The 18,792-nt window shown below is 58.3% G+C and overlaps 3 protein-coding genes across 16 annotated transcripts; 1 reads left to right on the top strand and 2 right to left on the bottom strand.

Annotated features, from left to right (window-relative positions):
- Window positions 1-358: 358 nt before the first annotated feature.
- KRABD3 (KRAB domain containing 3) lies at window positions 359-4,700 on the bottom strand. 2 transcript variants are annotated; one of them, XM_085540765.1, is made up of 9 exons: window positions 4,349-4,700; window positions 3,668-3,754; window positions 3,340-3,564; window positions 3,145-3,252; window positions 2,743-2,892; window positions 2,030-2,194; window positions 1,569-1,685; window positions 1,270-1,407; window positions 359-1,184 (listed from the first exon to the last, which is right to left on the bottom strand). In XM_085540765.1, exons 1-9 carry the CDS (start codon window positions 4,698-4,700, stop codon window positions 523-525), a joined length of 2,004 nt encoding a protein of 667 aa, XP_085396891.1. In that variant the 3' UTR covers window positions 359-522. The 2 variants fall into 2 exon arrangements, with proteins under 2 accessions (XP_085396891.1, XP_085396892.1); XM_085540766.1 differs by lacking the exon at window positions 3,668-3,754.
- LOC107308683 (zinc finger protein 398-like) lies at window positions 4,642-12,903 on the top strand. 10 transcript variants are annotated; one of them, XM_085540772.1, is made up of 8 exons: window positions 4,642-4,722; window positions 4,945-5,235; window positions 5,912-6,038; window positions 6,980-7,396; window positions 8,411-8,590; window positions 9,231-9,344; window positions 9,951-10,128; window positions 10,613-12,903. In XM_085540772.1, the coding sequence occupies exons 1-8, from the start codon at window positions 4,699-4,701 to the stop codon at window positions 10,620-10,622; spliced, it is 1,341 nt and encodes a 446-aa protein (XP_085396898.1). In that variant the 5' UTR covers window positions 4,642-4,698; the 3' UTR covers window positions 10,623-12,903. The 10 variants fall into 10 exon arrangements, with proteins under 10 accessions (XP_085396898.1, XP_085396896.1, XP_085396897.1 ...); XM_085540770.1 differs by having other exon boundaries at window positions 9,948-10,128; XM_085540771.1 differs by having other exon boundaries at window positions 8,408-8,590.
- A 1,480-nt stretch (window positions 12,904-14,383) lies between these two features.
- Window positions 14,384-18,629, bottom strand: LOC107308685 (zinc finger protein 212-like). Of its 4 annotated transcripts, none has more exons than XM_015852754.3 (5): window positions 18,537-18,628; window positions 17,956-18,351; window positions 16,895-17,021; window positions 16,237-16,356; window positions 14,384-15,856 (listed from the first exon to the last, which is right to left on the bottom strand). In XM_015852754.3, the coding sequence occupies exons 1-5, from the start codon at window positions 18,558-18,560 to the stop codon at window positions 14,805-14,807; spliced, it is 1,719 nt and encodes a 572-aa protein (XP_015708240.2). In that variant the 5' UTR covers window positions 18,561-18,628; the 3' UTR covers window positions 14,384-14,804. The 4 variants fall into 4 exon arrangements, with proteins under 4 accessions (XP_015708240.2, XP_015708241.2, XP_085396908.1 ...); XM_015852755.3 differs by having other exon boundaries at window positions 14,384-15,853; XM_085540782.1 differs by lacking the exon at window positions 16,237-16,356 and having other exon boundaries at window positions 18,537-18,629.
- Between the last annotated feature and the right edge of the window lie 163 nt (window positions 18,630-18,792).

Below are 18,792 nucleotides of genomic sequence, written 5' to 3'. Positions count from 1 at the left end.
TGAGTGAGGGGCACTGGGGGGTGGTGCTCTGGACACCCCAAATCGGGGTATGGCTGCGTCCTGCAGCGTTCCAACAGCCGGGGGGGACACACGGGAAATGTCACCGGTGTCACTCAGCAGTGACGCATCGGCAGTGATGAGCCAGTGCCTGCAGGTGCTGCAGTGGGCTCAGAGCCGGCACCGGGATGAGGCCATGGGCTGCCCGAGCCAAGAAGCTGCCTGGCACCAAGGGGCAAAAGTGGGAAGCGATGGGGTCCGTGCGCTCCAATGCACAGGTTTCCTTCTGGCCCAAGGGAACTGAGCTCCCCCTGTGTTCCCCAGGGTCTGATCCTGTCCAGGGTCATGGATGAAACCAAAGCAGCTTTAGCAGCCCCGCTTTATTGCAGTGTGGACCCACACACTGCAGGGCAGGGGCTGCAGGATGGGATGAGTTCACTGCGGCAACCTGAGTTGCTGGGGACAGACTCACGTCCACAGTGGGGATCAGCGGCCAGAGCTGGGCTGGGGAGCAGCGCGGCAGCCCTACCATAGAGCCCCCAAACCCCGTGGGGCCGCAGGGCTGTCGGCTGCTCCGGACCCACAGCGGGGAAGCGCCGGGCGCAGCACCGCGGGCAGCACCGTCCGCAGGATGGCGGCAGCACCGGAGCCGTCGGGCAGCGCACGGCTGCTGCTCCACGCCCGGCTCTGCAGCGCCCAGCACCGACCCTCCAGGCGCCGGGCGGCATCGCGGAGGCGCCGGCGGCTGCGGATGAGCGCGGCCACGTCCCGTGCCCGGCCCCGCGCCCCCCGCTCCGGCCGTGCCAAGCGGCTGCGCACCCCCAGCACCCCCCGCTGCGCTGTGCCCGCATCCCGCCGCAGTCGGTGCAGCTCCTCCGCCACAGCAGCGCACAGCTGGGCCACCTCCGCCCGCAGCTCCAGGGATGCCCCACAGCCGCAGCGCTTCCGTGGGGACACGGAGAACCCCCCGGGACGAGCCCTGAGATGAGCCCTGGAGCCCAGAGGGGACGTAGCCATGAGTGCCCCCAGGGCCGCGCTGCGGGAGCTGCAGGGTGAGCGGTGGGTTCCACGCAAGGAGGGTCTCGTGGCCGCTGTCCCCGTGGCAGGATCACAGGCACACGGCCGTGTGCTGCCATCGGGGCAGCTGTCCCCCAGCACACGGTGCTCTGCTGGGCTCCCCGTGGACCCTGGAGAGCATAAGAGACCCATTAGTAGGGTGTCCCCAAAACACCCCCACCCGGCTGCTGGGATGGGACGCGGTGCTGTGCTCACCTGCACTGGGGCAATGTCGGGGTGATGCCTCAGCACCACTCAGTGCCAATGCAGCACCCACAGGGTCCCGGCACGGCGCCTGCACCGTCACAGCCCTCAGACAGCGGAGCAGACCGCGCAGCGGGGCCTCATCCAGCACTGCAGAGGGGAGAGAGATCCGTCAGGGCCACCCCCACCCAAACACCACATCTGCCATAGGATGGATCCATCCCAACACCATGGCACTAGTCCCTGCCCCCTCCCGTCAGGCACCTCCTGGCCCCAGTGGATGAATTTGTGTCCCAGAGCAGCACATTCACCTGGGCTCATCTCCAGCCTCCTCTGCTCCTCTGTCCCACTGTCCCCAGTGGATGTGTTTGTGCTCGTCCACTTTGAGGTCTGCATGTGGTGGAAGTGTGGTGTCACCAGGGCTTTGTCTGCAGAGACAAACCAAGCACTGAGCACTGGGATATCCCCTGAGCACTAATCTCCCTCAGCACAGGGATAGAGGTGAGCACCGTGCACTCTAAAAATGTGCCAGCCTCGAGGCCTTGTACCCCATTCCCGCATCCTGAAAACCCTCCCTCTGCCATCATTGCATCCACCTAAAACCTGCAGCCCAGGGTCACCCTGCTGCACCTTAAAACCCCAACCTGGCTATGGGGATCTTCTGGGACCCACAGGAAAAACATCACCTGCAGCCGCAGATCCGCCACAGCACATCAAGTGGCAGATTTGGGGCAGTGCCTCCAGTGAAATGTGCCTTCAGCTACACACCCACCTGCTGCAGAGAGGCTCTGGCCCCCACTCCTCAAGGCACCTGGCTCCATGGCCCCCCACGTGCCATGGGAAGCCCCCAGTGGGGAATGGCACGATGTCGTTGGGATGGTGCTGGCCCTGAGGCAGTCGAGCAGCCCTTGCAGGGGGCTGTGCCCAACACTCCTGGCTGAAGAGAGCACACAGCATGAGCAGAAAGCACATCAGAATGGGGGGTAGCAGAAACCCCTCAGGGACACCCCAGGGACTGGTCCCACAGTGACCATGCAGAAATGCACCTCAAGACTTGACCCCACAGGGATGCCAAGAGGAATCTTCCTCAGGAGCCAGACCCCCCAAGGGTTCTCCCCATATCCAAGAGGCCCCAGAGGTGCTGCCCAAGAAGCACAGCCCTAGTTGTGACACCAAGCCTTAAAGCCAGTGGTCATGGGAACCTGCACCTCATCCTGCTGCCAAGAGCACTGTGCCCTGCCCAGCTCTGTCGTGCAGTTCTATATCATGCTGTGCCATGTCGTGCTGCAGTGTGCCATGCTGTGCTGTGCAGTGTTCTGCCATGGTGACGCCACACTGTGCCATGCTTTGCCATGCTGACAACACGCTATGCCATGTTCTGCAATGGAGATACCACGCTGTGCCGTGATGCTGTGCTGTGCCATGCTGTACTGTACCCCGCCATTTCATGCCATGCCACATGCATGGATCCTCACCATGCCTCACCTCCACATGAGCACAGCCCTCCCAGCTCTGCCCAGTGCCCCTCATCACTCCTGGGGGTCCTGGGTGGGCTGGGGTCCCCCCTTGGCAGCTCCTCCAGGCACCTCTCCAGGCTCCGCAGTGGGGAGCTCTCAGTCAGCACTTCTGGTTTAACTGCAAAAGCAAACGCTGTCCCCACACCCCGCTGATGGCCCCTCCCGTTTCCAGACCAGCAGCCCCCTGACCCCCACCTCCACTCCCCCAGCACATGCAGGGTTCCCATCTTCATGTCTTTGCCTTCTCTCTCCCAGCGCACTCATGAGATCCCCCTTTTCCCATGACCCCACTGCCCCCACCCTGCTCCCCTGACACCCCCATAATGCACCCACACAGCACTTCCACTGGTACCATGGTACCGGTACTGACCCCACCGTGGTGCCCTGGGTGCTGTGCTGCTGGGGGTGCCATGCCATGACGGTGCTGCTCCATCCAAGACATTGAGACAGGAATTCTCTGGAGCCGCCTCTGCTCCATCTGCACATAGGGAACACCCCCAGCAGTGGCTGTGGTGGCCGTCACCCACCAACATGAACCTCTCCCCACCTCCGGCCCCACACTCACCACCTGCACACAGAAGGTCAGACTGCAGTGCCAGATCCCCAGCAGCAGCAGCACGCGGCCCCGCGCCGCTGGAGCTGCCATAGAGGAACTGAGGGATGTCCCTCACCAGGCGCACCAGGGCACAGAGGGACGCGCTGCCAGGGGCCCCTCGCGGCTCCTGCCCTGCGGCTGCACCCTGTGGTCTGCCCGTGTCTGCGGTGCCAGCGGGAAGCGCCAGTTCTTCACCTGGAATGTGTGCACTGGGTCTCGCACCGCGCCACCTTCTTGTCCCAGTGGCAGCGGATGGGGACATGCAGCCGAGGCTGGAGCAGTCCCGGTGCTGCCCTACCCAGTGATGCCAGCAGCTGCGCCGTGGCCGCCGTCACCTCGCGGTGCAGCTCCCGCTGCCATTCCTCCAGCAGCGCCCATTCCTCCGCTGAGAAACAAACTGTCACCTCCTCCAGTGTCACCTGCGGGCACAGGGATGGTGGCACTGCAGGGGAGGGGGACCTGCTCTGGGCACAGGATGGTGCAGGAATGGGGCATGGCGCTGGGGTACAGGGACAGCTTGATCCTTGGAAGGGACAACAAAGAGCTCAGCCCCACGGGGAGGCACCACATATGGCCCAGGTCTATTCAAGGCTGCAGGGGGAAGAGAGGATGAGCCCCAGGGGTGGGAGCTGTGGCTTCATCGGGGTGTAGCAGAGCTGATGGCACACTGTGACTCGTGGCACCCTGAGGTGTCTGTCATAGGATCATTATGGAATCACAGCACGGCTTGGCTTGCAAAGGCACACAGTGCTCACCCAGCTCCAACCCCCTGCTGTGTGCAGGGTCAACAGGCTGCCCAGAGCCACAACCAGCCTGGCCTTGAATGCCTGCAGGGATGGGGCATCCACAGCCTCCTTGGGCAACCTGTCACCACTCTCTGAGCCGTGTCAGCTGCATCAGCTGCTGTGCATCACACACACAACATGCAGAAAACCCAGAGCCCTCCCTGTGTCCCACAGCCGGTTCCAATCCCTCCTACCTGGCCAGGTGCAGCCATGGGTCGCTCCACCGGTGGCACCAAGAGCTTTAGGGCGGCCGGTCCAGCTGCTTCTGTTCCCCCCGGTCCCTCGTGTCGCAGTGAGGATGGATCGGAACCGACCCCGCGCTGCAGAACGAACCGGCGCGCCACCTGAGCCACGCCCCCTTCCAAGCCACGCCCCCTTCTCTCTAACCACGCCCACTCCCCGGTAAGCCCCGCCCCTCGGCTCCTGCCGCCTGCAGGTGGCGCTCCATCCCCTCGCTCGGCTCCGCCCAAGTGGGAGGCGCCCCCTCACGGCCTGGAGGAGCGCGGCGGCCTCAGGGTGTGCGGTGCCGGTGCTGGCGGCGGCCATGTCCTGCTTGGGCCTCGCTGAGGTGGGGGTGTGGGTTGGGCCGGGCCCCGCGGGGTTCCGGAGGGTCCTTCGGCCCGACCTGGCCCGACCTGGCCCGAAGGACCCTCCGGAACCCCGCGGGGCCCGGCAGATGGTCCCTACTGGGAGGAGCAGAGCATCCCGTGTCGCTGGGGGGCCTGGCTGTGTGGGGTGCCCCCATGCTGGGCTCTCTACCGGCTGCTCATCATTCTTGTTCTCCTTCTAGGCCTCGTCGTGGAGCACGCGCACCCGTAGGGCCCGGGCGGCGCAGGGTCAAGGCGAAGCTCAGGCCCAGCAGCTTCGAGAGCTGTGGAGTCGAACCGAGAAGGCCGAACGGAGGCTGTTGACCTTTGAGAAGCTGTTGGGAGAGCTGGGAAACAACCTGGCAGCACTAGGGGAGCTGCTGCAGGGATACGGGCACCTCCAGCAGCGCCTAGAGAACATGGAGAATCTGCTGAAGAACAGGAACTTCTGGATCCTGCGGCTGCCCCCCGGTACCAGGGGTGAGGTACCCAAGGTAAAAGCACAGATTCTACACTCATAATCCTGCCACAGTGGCCACCAAGGCCATGAGCCCTTCACGGCAAGGAAGGGTTCCCATCCCTGTGGTTGGTATGATGAGCCTTGGAGCTGCAAGTGTCAATGCTCAGAGAGGTGTAGCTACATCTGTAGCTACAGCATGGGCTGCGGCTTTTGTGCTAGTCCTGCAGCTCTCTTCCTGGTGCCACTCCCACCTTGAGTTGTCTCAAGGCCCATGGAAGCACTAATGTCACATAGGTGGCTGTGGAAGGGGTTGGGAAATGCTGGAGCGCAGTGGCCTCAGCTATGGGCTGGGGCAGATGAGCAGCTGTGAATCCAAGGCTTTCAATCCCCAGTGTGTCCAGACATGCTTTGCCCTCAGGAGAAAGTTTTCCCCCCCGAGAGGGTGGTGACGCACTGGAACAGGTTGCCCAAGGAGGCTGTGGCTGCCCCATCCCTGCAGGCATTCAAGGCCAGGCTGGATGTGGCTCTGGGCAGCCTGGGCTGCTGGTTGGTGACCCTGCACACAGCAGGAGGTTGCAGCTGGATGAGCACTGTTGGCCTTTGCAATCCAGGCCATTCTCTGATTCCCTACACATGTGCTATTTTTAGTTATCTGTAAGTGCAGCATGCAAGTGACCAAGAGTGATGAATTGGTTAATTTGTGATTCCAGGTACCCATCACATTTGATGACATTGCTGTGTACTTCAACGAGGAGGAGTGGGAGAGACTGGACAGCTGGCAGAAGGATCTGTACAAAGCTGTGATGAGGGGTAACTACGAGACCCTGATCTCCCTGGGTAAGGCATGGGCTCTGCTTCTCCGAGTGAGCTTCTCCTCTGCATAACTCGTGCTGTTTCTTGTTCAGTGGGGCTGGCCACCCGTAGCTTGCAGAACCTGGGCAGCCAGCCCCACTCATTTTCCATCCTTTTCCATCCTTTCTGCTTGTTATCAGTAAACAAAACCTGTAAGTGATAGGTAATATATAGTAGAAATAATTAATAGTAATGATAATAATAATGCAAACAGCATCTATTATATTCTTAATGACTGTATAAGAGGAGTCAGGCTGGACAGGGAGCCGTCCTGATCTTCCAGCACGGTTCAGGAATTATTTAAGTGAAGTCTGAAAATTGCATCTTGAACAATGTTTTGTTTTCTGCCCTTTTAGCACTGATTTAAAGTGACAGGGACATTTTCACTTGCCTTGGTAAAGAACCAACTTAATCATGTTCAGTCCTTCTAAGGACATTTGACATGTTCTTGGATGGCTTGGGCTAGAAGATATCTCTCATCAGAAACTGTTTCTTGGGCACATCTAGCAGTGTGGTGGTCCATGCAGTTACTGACATAGCCATCTCTATGCAGGAGGAATCTTTCTGTCCCTGCCTCAGAACTAAACTAATCTGGTAACGATAGGTCAGACGTTTTCACATCACTGCTGATGTTGAGATTGGAGGGAGATGTGAAATTCAGAGGCATTCCTTTAAGGTTTTAGGTCCAATATTTAGATCTTTGCTGTACCCAAGCAAGAGCTGTGCTGATGAGTGAATCCCCCCATGGGACCACTGTTCTCCCTTGTGTCAGTGCAGGTGGGAGTTCTGTGTCTGTCCAGGCTGCCTGCCAGCCTTCAGGGTTAGGGAAGGATGGTCACTGTGAAGTGCTGGGCAATTTGCTATAGTAACAGCATAGCTGGTTCCTAACAAAACATGCTGTCCTCTGCTTCTCTGGCCCTGAGCAGACTATGCTGTGTCCAAGCCTGACATCCTGTCTCGAATTGAGAGGGGTGAAGAACTCTGTGTCAAAGATCATTGGGAGCCCCCGGAGACACTTGACCAAGACAGTCCAGAACCCCCACGGACCATCCAGGATGAGCAGGAGCTCACACAGACACACAACCCAGGCAATGAGGATCCTCTTCAGGCACACGTCCAAGACAGTGAGGAGCCCATACAGGGCTGCAGCAGCAATGACAGTGAGGAGCTGCTGAAGACATGCCTCAGAGATGGTCAGGAACCCACACAAACGTGTATCAGAGATAGTCAGGATACCCTGCAGACATGCATCGGGGATCATCAGGAACCCTTGCAGGCACCAGAAGAGATGGACCAGATGGAGAAGGCTTTGGGAAAAGGTGTCCATGTGGAAGCTGACAGGGGTAAGTTTCACATGTGCCAGAGGGACATGGCAGTTCCTGTCCCAGCCTTGTCAGATCTCCCATTGAATGATCTGCTCTGTGGTTCTGTTGATTATGCTGTCTAAATCTCCATGGAGTGCCTCAAATCTTACTGCCAAGAGAAATGTTTATGCTTGGCCAGATGAATCCCATGGAGACAGACAGAGGGCTCGGGTAGAGCCTGCAGCAGTGGGGCAGACCTCGTGGTCTCTTCCAACCCTTTTCCCGTGCAGTTCTGCAGTTCTTCACCTGATTGCACACATCAGCCCTAACACTTCTGAAGACAGCACTGCTTGCTTTGCTGAGATGAGACCTGGCTGGGAGTAGGAGCCTGAAATAGAAGGAGGAGGCTGGAGCAGACCTGCTAGCCCTAGGGGCTGCAAAAGGAGTCAGGAGAGCCATGGGGCATGGCAAGAAGAAGCTGGAAAAATTAACTGCCAGACTGTGAAGGCCAGGCAAGAAAGATAGGAGGTTCTGGAAAGGTACAGTCAGAGTCAAAGGTGAAGCTGTGTTTATGAGCTATTTCTTGTCGAAATTAGAAATTGGGGTCTACAAAAGCTTCAGGAAAGGCAGAGTCAGCACTGACAGAAGCAAAGGGCAGGCTCTGTCCTTGAAGGAAAGTTACCCTGAAACTATAGGAGCCCCATTGTGACTGTGCAGGTTGGTTTATGAAGTGCTCCCTAGAAGACAGAAAGTGATGTTCTACGGGTACGGTTTTCCCTCTCTGTTCCGATTTCAAGTCATATTCTGTTACTCAGATTTTTTCTGTCCTTGAGCTACAGCTGTGCCTTATGGGTGGATCCTGCCATAACGCCATGAAATCAGCACCACTTTGCCTGTTAGAGCATGGATAACATTTGTGTCTGTCCTTACTGCCTGCCATCTCTGGGGTTAAGGAGGAACAGTCATTGTGGAGTTTCTGACCTTTCAGCAGAGGAATAGTGTAACCAGTTCCTAACAAAACATGCTGTCATCTGCTTCTCTGTCCCTCAGCAGAGTTTGCTGTGTCCAATCCTGACATCCCATCCCAGAATGAAGAGCTCGGTGTCCAAGACAGTCAGAAGCCCCCAGAGCCATGTGCCCAAGACGGTCAGGAGGCCCCACAAACACTGAAAGAGATGGACCAGAAGGAAGAGCCTTTGGGGAAAGATAAAGTCCCTGTGAAAGGTGGCACAAGTAAGTTCCCTGGGTGCCAGGAGGATGCACTTCCCCAGCTGTTCCTGTCCCTGCTCTCAGATCTCTCAGCAGTACCTTGAGGAGGGTATGGCTGGCCTCTGTGCTTAGAGGAGCATTAGCAGGAGAAGGCAGAAGTCCTGGGGTGTGCTGTTAGAGTGCAGTTTTAGGGAAAATTGAAGGTGTTTAATGTTGTAAACATGAGTCATGGAAGAAATGCCATCTTATAGGGTCAGTGGAGTGAGTTGAGTTGGGATGAGGCTGCTCTGCAGAAGTGACAGTTTGTGGCACTTCAGTGACTCTTCTCAGACCTTTTTCTGCTTTTGATCTTTGTGTGTGGCTTCATTCCAATGCCTGCCGATACCTTGCATGTTTTTGATGTCATAGAATCATTAAAGATCGGAAAAGACCACTGAAATTTAGTCCAGCCATGAACCTAACCTCACCATGCCCACTGTCACTCAGCGCCACATCTCCGTTGTTCTGAAACACTTCCAAGGTTGCTGACTCCCCCCACCCTCTGGGCAGCTGTGCCAGTGCCTCACCATGCATGTCACACATCTCCAGTTAGCATCACACCAAAGCAAGGTGATGGAAGCTGACCGGGGATGTTTAAAATTGCTTTTGTCTCCTTTACAAACAGAATTTCCCAGAGTGGTTATGCATGTTTTGTCTGTGAGTGCACAGGAAAAGGAGTCAAGCAGGGAAGATCATCCCGACTCAGAGGTGGAAGATGACCCAGCAGAGTTTGGCTCTGGTGAGTAACCCCATGTGTGGGAGATGCATTGCACAGCAGGCAGGAAGCAGCTCCAACAGACTTGAGATGAGGGCTGAGGTGTAAGTTTCAGACCTCAGTTTTGCCACCCAGGAGGGAAAGGGGTCTGGTGCCAGGCAGGGTGTTCAGCTCTATCATCTCCACAGAAAGAATTAGTCCAATTGCAGATGGCTCTGTCAGAAATTAGGGGAAGTGTGCTCATTTGCCTGCAACATTTGGCACTGACTGACAGACACAAGCTTGACAGAAGCAAAGAGCCCTGAGGTTCAGCAGAACGTAGCTCTCTGATCACTTTTTAACGTGCTACACCTTGTGGCCGTTGTTGGTATTGTGGTTTTAGGGGTGAGCTCCTGTGCACAACCTGCCCCGGTGGCACTGCAGCAAATCATAGCCGAGTTCTTCCCTGGAGCAGCAGATCTGCCTCTGGCACCACACTGGTTTGCTTAGTGTGTGTGGGCAGGAACTGCAGCAGCACCTGCACCTGGTAGCTCAATTTAGGAGTGTGCTCAGTGCTTTGAGACCTGACCACAGCCTCGGGTTGCTCGAGGAGGGTGAGTGACTCATGGCTGTGTTGTCTCCTTTCAGAAGAAGTCTTTCCATTAGAAAATGAAAAGGCCTCTGAAGCGGCTTCTCTTCCTGAGAGCGTCAAGGTGAAAGAAGAGCCCATGGAATCACAGGAGGCATCCGCACCCTCTCCTGACCCAGAGATCCAGGAGTGCCCAGAAGGAGAGCAAGCCAAGCCCAAGAGCAAGAAGAAACCCAGCAGGTACGCGAGCAATGGTCTGATAGGCGACTGCCGGCGTGGCTATGTGCGCGAGTGGTCGCACCCCTGCACCGAGTGCGGGAAGCGCTTCCGTCTGAAAATCAACCTCATCATCCACCAGCGGAGCCACGCCAAGGAGGGGCCCTATGAATGCTCCATATGTGAGATCAGCTTCACTGACAAAAAACGTTTGGTCCTTCACCAGGGCATCCACATGCAACAAAGGGCCTTTGCGGCCAAGGTCTGGGGGAACACCCACCCAGAATTGAGGATGGGGCCGAGGAGGAAGCTCTGCAGGTCTCTCTATAGCAGTGCCCAAAGTCTAGCTTACAGGACACGTGCAGGGGGGTCCTCCTGGCTGTGCCAAGCCAAGGAGGAGCCCTCCAGACCCAATTCCTCCCAACAGCCGATGCCTAGCACTCATACAAGGAGTGTGGTTACATGCAATCTTTGCAATAAGAGTCTCTCATGCCCCTCTTCCCTCCAGCGTCATATGAAGACCCACAAGCCCTTCTGCTGCGCCACCTGCAAGAAATGCTTCTCCCGCAGAACTCACCTGGTGCGCCATGAGCAAATACACGAACGGCAGAAGGCCCTAAAAAACCAGCAGCCCAAAGCAGAGCAGCCCGTGTCTGCCACAGCAGCACCCAGCTGTCCCCAGCCCTAAGGAGCTGCAGAGCACCTGGCCAGAGCGCTCCTCACCCACTTAACCAGGCACTCGAGAAGTGTCAGCTCTGCACCTGCTGCAGCCAGAGGTGTTCAGTGAATGCACTCCTGGTGGTTGCTGCAGAACACGTACTTCAGATCATCCTAGTCTTGTGATAGCCCAACTTGGAAGGCATCCTCAAGCGGCACCAGTCCCCATTCAAGAACTGCTGCATCCGCTGCTATGGTGGGAGCACAGTCTGGCCTGTTCTGAGACTATGAAATAGGGTGGCAGTTTGGGAGGCAACAGATGACAACAGGAGAGATCCAAATTGCTTGTTTCCCTAGGGAGAGACCAGGCATCAGGACAGATTTTGCACACAGTGGGCCACTGGGGTTGGATACCTTCCATCAGATGTACTTCCCGTGGTTGCAGAATGAATCAAAGCCTGGATGCCATTATGCACAGCAAATTCCAGAAGCCTCTGGTGATACAAAATGCTTTACACCCCTCAGTTTTGTGTCTACTGGCTGATGCATGAAGCTTTCCCAAACTGACCTCCCCATGTAAGCAAGTGTGTCTCCTGCAGCCCAGCAAAGGAAGATGTAAGCAGCTGTTGAGCTCAGCTGTTTGATGATGCTGGAGCTGACCACTTTGTTTTGGAATCAGAATTTAACAGTGACGTGGATGGACAGAAAGTTCTCAAACTGGAAAATCAGAGTGAATTCTCAATGAGTTTTTCATTTCAGTGACTGCTTCTTGGCCGCGATGTCAGGTGGAGAAGGGGGCATCACTGGGATCCTACCATGTCCTGGCCATGCTTGTCAAATAACCCATCCTGCTGATTAAATCCACTGAACACCAGATCTGCAGGGGAACACCTGTCTGTTGAGCTGGAAGGCAGACAGAACAAGACAACCCACGACACTTTGTAGGGATGCTGGGGGTCAGGTCCCAGCAGGAATCTTCCCTTGAAGAAGGCCAACCTTCAAGATGGCTAATGGCCTCAGTCAGTCATTTTAGGAAGGCTTTGCGGGTAGGATTCCTCCTGTGCTGCAGCACAGCCCACAGAGGGACCCCCCCAAGCTTGGACATGTTGGCTGACAGAGAATCACAGGAGCATAGGGGCCAGAACGGGCCTCTGGAGATCCTCCAGTCCAACCTTCCTGCTAACACAGGTTCCCTATGGTAGGTTGCACAGGAAGGTGTCCAGGTTTGTCTTGCCACCCCAGCTGCTCTGCACTCAAGTGTTCCCTCTGCTCGTCCCCGCTGAGACAAGAAGCCATGCACAATCCCTCTGTAACTAACCACGTGGAAGAATAGTTTGCTAGCTACCTCAGCTGTCCCAAGGAGAGGCAGCCTGGTAGGTGATAAAGCCAGGCCAGTGTGGCACTGGTGGCCCCAGGAACCATGTGAGCCACCAGGCGCACTGCTGGGGAACACAAATATGTTGTTCATACATATGATGTACAGAGAGAAGTAAGCCCTGGTGGCATCGCCATGCAGGCCAAGCTGCTAGCACACTTCAGTTTAGTTCTTCATTTCATTGTCTGATGTGATTATTTGAAATTATGAAGCGTGGCCCGCTCTGGGCAGGGAGTGTGGGGAACCAATTACTTTAGATTTTTCATTCCTGGCCACCTGCAAAGTGTGAAGGGCTGCAAGGTGACATTACCTGGGCCACATCCCATCACACGCATCCGTGGTGCACAGGACAGGGCTGGGCAGCACAGCCATGCCCATAGTGTCTGAAATGCTCCAGGCCATTCTCGTGCTGTCCTGCACTTGTCCCCAGCAGGATGGCACTGTGAAACCCCGCAAGACCTATAGGGATGGTCACTACCTTATAGGCTGTAAGGTGATGGTCTAGCAGCAAGCTCTGCTGTAGCATGGGCTGATACTGGTTGTCCCTGCCCAGGTAGCTGTCACCGTGAATCCCAGCAATGCAGAGTGCGACTCAGCCGCTGCAGTGGTTCATCACACACCTGTGAGCCGGGGGCTGCATGGAGGAGATGGGCCCTCCCTCCTGCCCCAGCATTTGCTTTAACGTTGTTGTGAGTGGGACCAGTGTTTTGTATGAAATCTCAGATCCTTTTCTCAGGCTGTGGAATCAGTAAAATGTTTTGTCTGTACACGTGCCTGTTCTTGCTTCTCTTTCTGCAGGGTGTATGTGTGTTAGTGCTGCTCAGATAGAAGGGAGCAGGGGCTGCGCTGCATCGCTTAATGGAGCTTTGGCATCTGAGCATCCTGCATGCACACAGATCTGCATGTATGGCTGTACCTGCACACACCCCTGTGGCTCCCAGGGCTGCACTGCTTCCATCTCACCCAGGTCCTTCATGTGGATCCCCACTGCCATTGTGGGCCTGAGGGTACGGCACGGAGCTGTGTCAGGTGAGGGCTGGGGGGAGACTTAGGGAGAGGCTCTGCCCCAGAGGGCGGTGGGCACAGCCCTGAGCTGCTGGAGCTCACAGTGCATTGGGTCACAGCTCTCCAATGTGGCATTTGGGTGGCCCTGTATGAGGCCAGGGGTCAGACTCGGTCCTTGTGGGTCCCTTCCAACATGGAACGTTCACAGGATACCTTTGGCCACCACTGGCCCATGGCAATGGCCACGCTGTGTTGTGATGGCACAGCCTCCCAGCACACAGTGCATGGAATGGGGTGGGGGGCCCTGGGGGTGGGGGGGGGGAAGGTCACTGCTGAGAGGGTGGCCGCACAGATAAGGCCACACTCAATGCATCAGCACCACTGCACTCCAGCCTGCCCTCAGTCTTGACACAGTCCACAAGGTGTCACCAGGATGCCACTATCATCCCCCTTATCCCTATGATATTCACAGGATGCCGTTGTTCCCTCCTTCATCCCCAGTGTCCCCACAAGGCCTGTCACCACACCACGGTTGCAGCACACAGGAGATATCACCCTGGCCAGGACGGGTGTCCCAGACTCCACATCCCCTCCCATTGCTGAGTGGCACCGCGGTGGTGGCTGTGTCCATCAAAGTCCTTGGTGCTGTGCCCACATCCTTCACACTGCCACACTGGGGCCACCCAGTGCCACCCACCCAGGGCTGCGTCCAGGCAGCTCTCAGCCTCCCCCATAGCAGAGGTGCTCCAACCTGGTGCAGCCCAGGGCACGGCTGGCTGCTGGGCGTGCAGCGTCTGCTGTGTTGGGAAAAGGAGGGATGCATGATGGCATGGATGGGCACGTGGGATGTGGTGTGAGCAGAACCGAAAGCACAAAATCTGGGCTGGGAAGAGGAGGAGATGCCCATGAGCGATGGAGCCTTGGCGGGCCATGGGGCAGAGCAGAGGGCACACAACGGCTTTGCTGTGCTAATGCTGCCTAAGAGCCGCAATCTGCAGCTGGGCGGGGCTGTGAATGGGAGCTCTGCACTTCCCTGGGACCTGCCAGGCTCAGAGCTGGGAGAGGCCCCAGCTGGGCAGCAGCACCCATAGGGTGATACTGGACAGCACAGGGTGATGGGGGGAATGGGGTGACAAGCTGCACGAAGGACGAACGCCTTGCAGCAGACAGACGTATGAAGACAGTACCGCTATGCTCCCACTGTGACTCCAGCCCCATCAACGCCCAAAGCTCAACAGGAGATGGCATCAGTCCAATCCTTTATCCAAACCTCTCCCCATTTGCGTGGTGACTCCAGCTGTCCCAGCAACAACAGCTTCTCCCTGGGCCCGCCCCACCCCCAAACCAACCTCGATGCTGGTAAGGATTGAAGTAACCCTGATTTCAAGTGCTCCGCTCCCTCCCACTGTGCCGAGCACACCGAGTTGCTCTTTGGCTGAGCCTTTTTCCACTGGGCAGCAGCACAGCCCAGCTCAGCCCTACCACCAGACCAGCTCCATTGGGTCCAGGGCCGCTTGGTCTCCTTGTGCTCACGCTGTGGAGCAGCCAGCTCCATCCTCATCCCTGTGGCGCTGCGCAGGCCGCTGCATCCCTCCATCACAGGCTGATGCACCTCTCTGCCTGCAGAAATGCTGCCCCTTCCATCCCATCTGCAGCCCCCGCGCTATGGATTATCCTGGGTCAATGGCTTGCAGGGGTCGGTCTCTGTCCCCCGGTTTGGCAAGCTGGCAGGGGGAGTGCCAGCCACGGCGTGGACCTTCTGGTGGTGGTTCAAGGACTGCCGGTGGCGAAAGCTCTTGCTGCAGCCATTGCACTGGAAGGGCCGCTGCTGGGTGTGCCGGCGCTGGTGCTCCTCCAGCAGCGTTTGGAGGGGGAAGCTCTCGGTGCACTCGATGCAGCGGTAGAGCCGCTCACCGGCTGCGCTGGCACGCGGCCGTCCCGCCCAGCCGCCCCGCAGCTGCACCCCGTGGATGCGCTGGTGTTTCTGGAGGTGGTGCTTCTGGATGAAGCCCTTGCCACAGGCGGGGCAGCAGTAGGGCCGCTCCCCAGTGTGGATGCGGTAGTGTTTGTTGAGGTTGGACTTCTCGTTGAAGCTCTTCCCACAGGCAGGGCACTGGAAGGGCCGCTCTCCCGTGTGCAGGCGCTGGTGCCGCAGCAGAGCGGCGTGGTGGGCCAGGCTCTTCCCGCAGGCCGTGCAGATGAAGGAGCCGTTGCTCTTCCTGGCGTGGCTCTGCTGCCGGGACAGCAGGTTGCGCTTCAGACGGACGTTCTTCCATCCCAGCGGCGGCACATGGGGCTCATCCGCTGTGCCGGGTGGGCCGTGCTCCTCTGTGCCGGCCTGCAGCGAGGCGGCCTCCATGGCAGCGTCCTCTCCCAGCGCCATCCCCTGGGGCAGAGCGAACGGCTGCTCAGTCTCCGTGCTGTGCCCGTGCTCTGTTGGGAAAGGTAAGGCCGGGACCGGGCGAGCATCCACCGGGATGACCACGGGCTTGAATTCCGGCTGAGCAGCCCCGTGTTTGCAGAGCTCCCCTAAGCCCTCTCCCGCTCCCTTCTGTTCGTCCAAGACGGTGTGGCTCTCCCAAGGCGCCGGTGGCTCCTGGCCCAGGGGAACCTCCTCTTCCAGCCTCACAGAGGGCACCTGTGGCAAAGCAAGCATTTCCAGTCCTTCCTCCTGCGGCTGCTGCTCTTCTGTCTTGATCACAATCTTCTCGCCTGCTAAGAAACAACAATTCATTCCCAGCAAGGTAAAGCTCTCCCCTGCCTTTATCCCAAGCAGTGGAGCAGGAGCTGAGCTTCCCCTGCAACACATGGGTGAAGCAAATCAGCAAGCGTGCTGCTACAGATGGAGAGCTCTACCAGGAGCAATGGGGAGAAGGGCACGAAGTGGGAGGGTGCTGTGTCTGCTGGGGGCCACGTGGCCATTTCTGAGGACATCCAGCAGACCAACAATGTGATAATATTCATAAAGAACCTAAACACTCATTTTCCTTCCCTGTTTCTAGTTTCCATTCACTCAACCTGCACACAACCCTTCCCCACCACCCCCTGGCACTACTCAATGCAGTGCCAGCAATGCCACCACTGCTGTGACTCACCGCCACCACCGTGCCCCAACACTGCTCCCTCCTCCAGCAGCCCATGGGTCCTGGAAGCTGAATCCTCCCCATCTTCAGCTGGCAACAGCAGAGCGGGTTTGGAACTGGTGTCCCCAGGCCCTGGGGGAGGAAGCGTGTGTGCAAAGAGCTGATGCTGGGCATCAAAAGCAGCATCCTTCTGGGAGGAGCTGCTCCTGCATGGCCAGGGGGCCTGGGCTAGGCTTCCCCAGGACAGTCAGAGCAATCAGGCTGACATCAGCCACACCGGGTGACTGATTTTAGTTACCTCAGCAAGAACTGAACTTTGGGCTTTATCACCCTTTAACATCTCAGCCCAAAACAATCAGTGCTAAAATTCAGGACCGCTCCCAGCAAATTCCTCCAGGGTGGTGCATGTGTGCTGGGGAACACCTATGCAGGGAGGCAGGACTGCAGAGCACTGTGTCAGTGAGGCACGATGTTCCCCCAGTGCTGAGAACCACCAAAGGCTGAGCAGTGTGAAGCACAGCTGTAACCTGTGACCAAAGCCTAACAGTGCCAAGGCCTCAGCATTCACTGCCTGTTCTCCAATCATCCAGATAACAGAGCAACCTATGCAAAGCAAAGTTCAGCCTAGGAGAGGACAGAGACTGACACGAGCGCAGGGAATGAACCTCACCGAGAGAGACCACAGCCTCGTAGCTCCCCTTCACTTCCATCCTGTACAGCTCCTGCTGCCGGCTGTCCACACCAACCCACTCCTGCTCTGGCAAACAGGCAGCATCGTCCTCACCTGACGCAGGGACCTGGAACGGCAGGAGGTACCTCCTGAGCACTGCCTTGCCTCGCCTCCCCCCACGCAGCCCCCCTGTATGCCCATGTGACAGCACAGAGCTCCTGGGGAAAGGCACCGTGCCCCGGCCTGAGCTGAGGCCTCTCCCCTAACAGCCAGGAGGTTTGCAGCTCCTTCTCCAGATCCACACCACCAACCTGGGGCAGTCCAGAGCAGGACATGTATGGGAAGGAACTGTCCTACCCTGCAAGGCAACCACCAGGGCTCAGCAAGGCTGAAAACATGTGGGTATATCTGTACATTGTTCCTTCTTTTCACTGGAGATGGGGAGGAGCTGGAAGGGCTCAAGGCAAAACAATCAGAGGAGCCAAATCCCTGCTGCCCCGCCCTGCACAACACCCACGAGAGCATTTCATCCACGAGAGCATTTCATCCACGAGAGCATTTCATCCACGAGAGCATTTCATCCACACCGTTACCTTGAGTGCATCCTCACCGCCTTGCACACGTTTGTTACCTGAAGTTTGTCCTGACGTTGGACCCCATCCCCAGGGCTCACCCTTGCTGCTTACACTTGCTCCTTGTCCCTGTTACTCTGAGCTTGCCCTCCATTCCCTAGGGCTCATGCCCTGTGCCCCAGGGCTCATCCCCATTACCAAGGGCTTGACTCCATTACCTTGGGCTCACTGCCTGTTCCCTGGGGCTCTTCTCTTGTTACCTCGGGCTCATCCTCTGTGCCCTGGCACTCCTCCCCATGACCTGGGGTTCATTCCCTGAGTTCCGGGGCTCATCCCTCATTCATTGGGGCTCATCCCTCATTCATCGGGGCTCATCCCTCATTCATCGGGGCTCATCCCTCATTCATCGGGGCTCATCCCTCATTCATCGGGGCTCACCCTTTGTGCCCTGGGGCTCACCCCCCACTCCCATCGCCTCCCCCCCGTTACCTGCGGCTCATCCCCGCCGTTTCCCATCCCGTTCCGCGTTGCCCATCCCGCCCGGTTCCGCAGCTGCCTCTCGACGTGCTCCAGCCGCCTGGCGCTGTCCTGCAGCAGCGCGGTCAGTGCCGCCCACCGTCGCTCCATCTGCCCGCCGACCTCCAGCACGGCCTTCTCCAGCTCCGACACCTTCTTCTCGGCCGTGTCCGCCCGGCCCTCCAGGCTGAGCAGCCTCAGGGCCTGCGCCTCCACCTTCCGCTCCACCGCCTGCACCGCCGCCACCACCGTCCACAGCGAGATCTCGTGCACCACCGGCGGCTGCTTCGCCCCTTCGGAGGGGACGGCGACGGGCCCGGGGGGCTGCGGGGGGAGCGGCTGCCACGCGTCGGGCCCCCATTCGGGCTCCTGCGGGCGGGGAGAGGAGAAGGAGAAGGAGGAGGAGGAGGAGGAGGTCAGGGACGCGGCGGGGCCCTCCCGCGCCCTCCCCACAGCCGGCGGGGCCCGACCCGGGCCCGTCCAACCCGTCGCGGCGGGGCCCGGTCCCACGTCCCCGTGGCGGAAGGGGAAGGGCCGCCGCCCGCGCCCCGTACCTGAGCGGGGCCCCACCGGGCCATGGCCGCCCCGCGCCGCCACCGCCGCCGCCGCCGCCGAACAATGGCGCCCCCTGGCGGCCCGAACGCAGCCCCGCAGGGACCCTCAGCGCCGCCCCCAACCCCACCGCGCTGCCACACCGGCACACGGCAGCCACAGAGCGGACACAGGAGACATAGGGCAGCCATAGGGCAGCCAGGGAGCAGCCATTGGGCAGCCAGAGAGCAGCCATAGAACAGCCATAGAGCAGCCAGA

The sequence above is a fragment of the Coturnix japonica genome, chromosome 2, assembly GCF_054131305.1.
Source record: "Coturnix japonica strain WE chromosome 2, WE-NBRP24, whole genome shotgun sequence".
NCBI lineage: Eukaryota > Metazoa > Chordata > Aves > Galliformes > Phasianidae > Coturnix > Coturnix japonica.
Note: the sequence above shows the minus strand (reverse complement) of the source record. Positions and strands in the feature narration are given on the sequence as shown.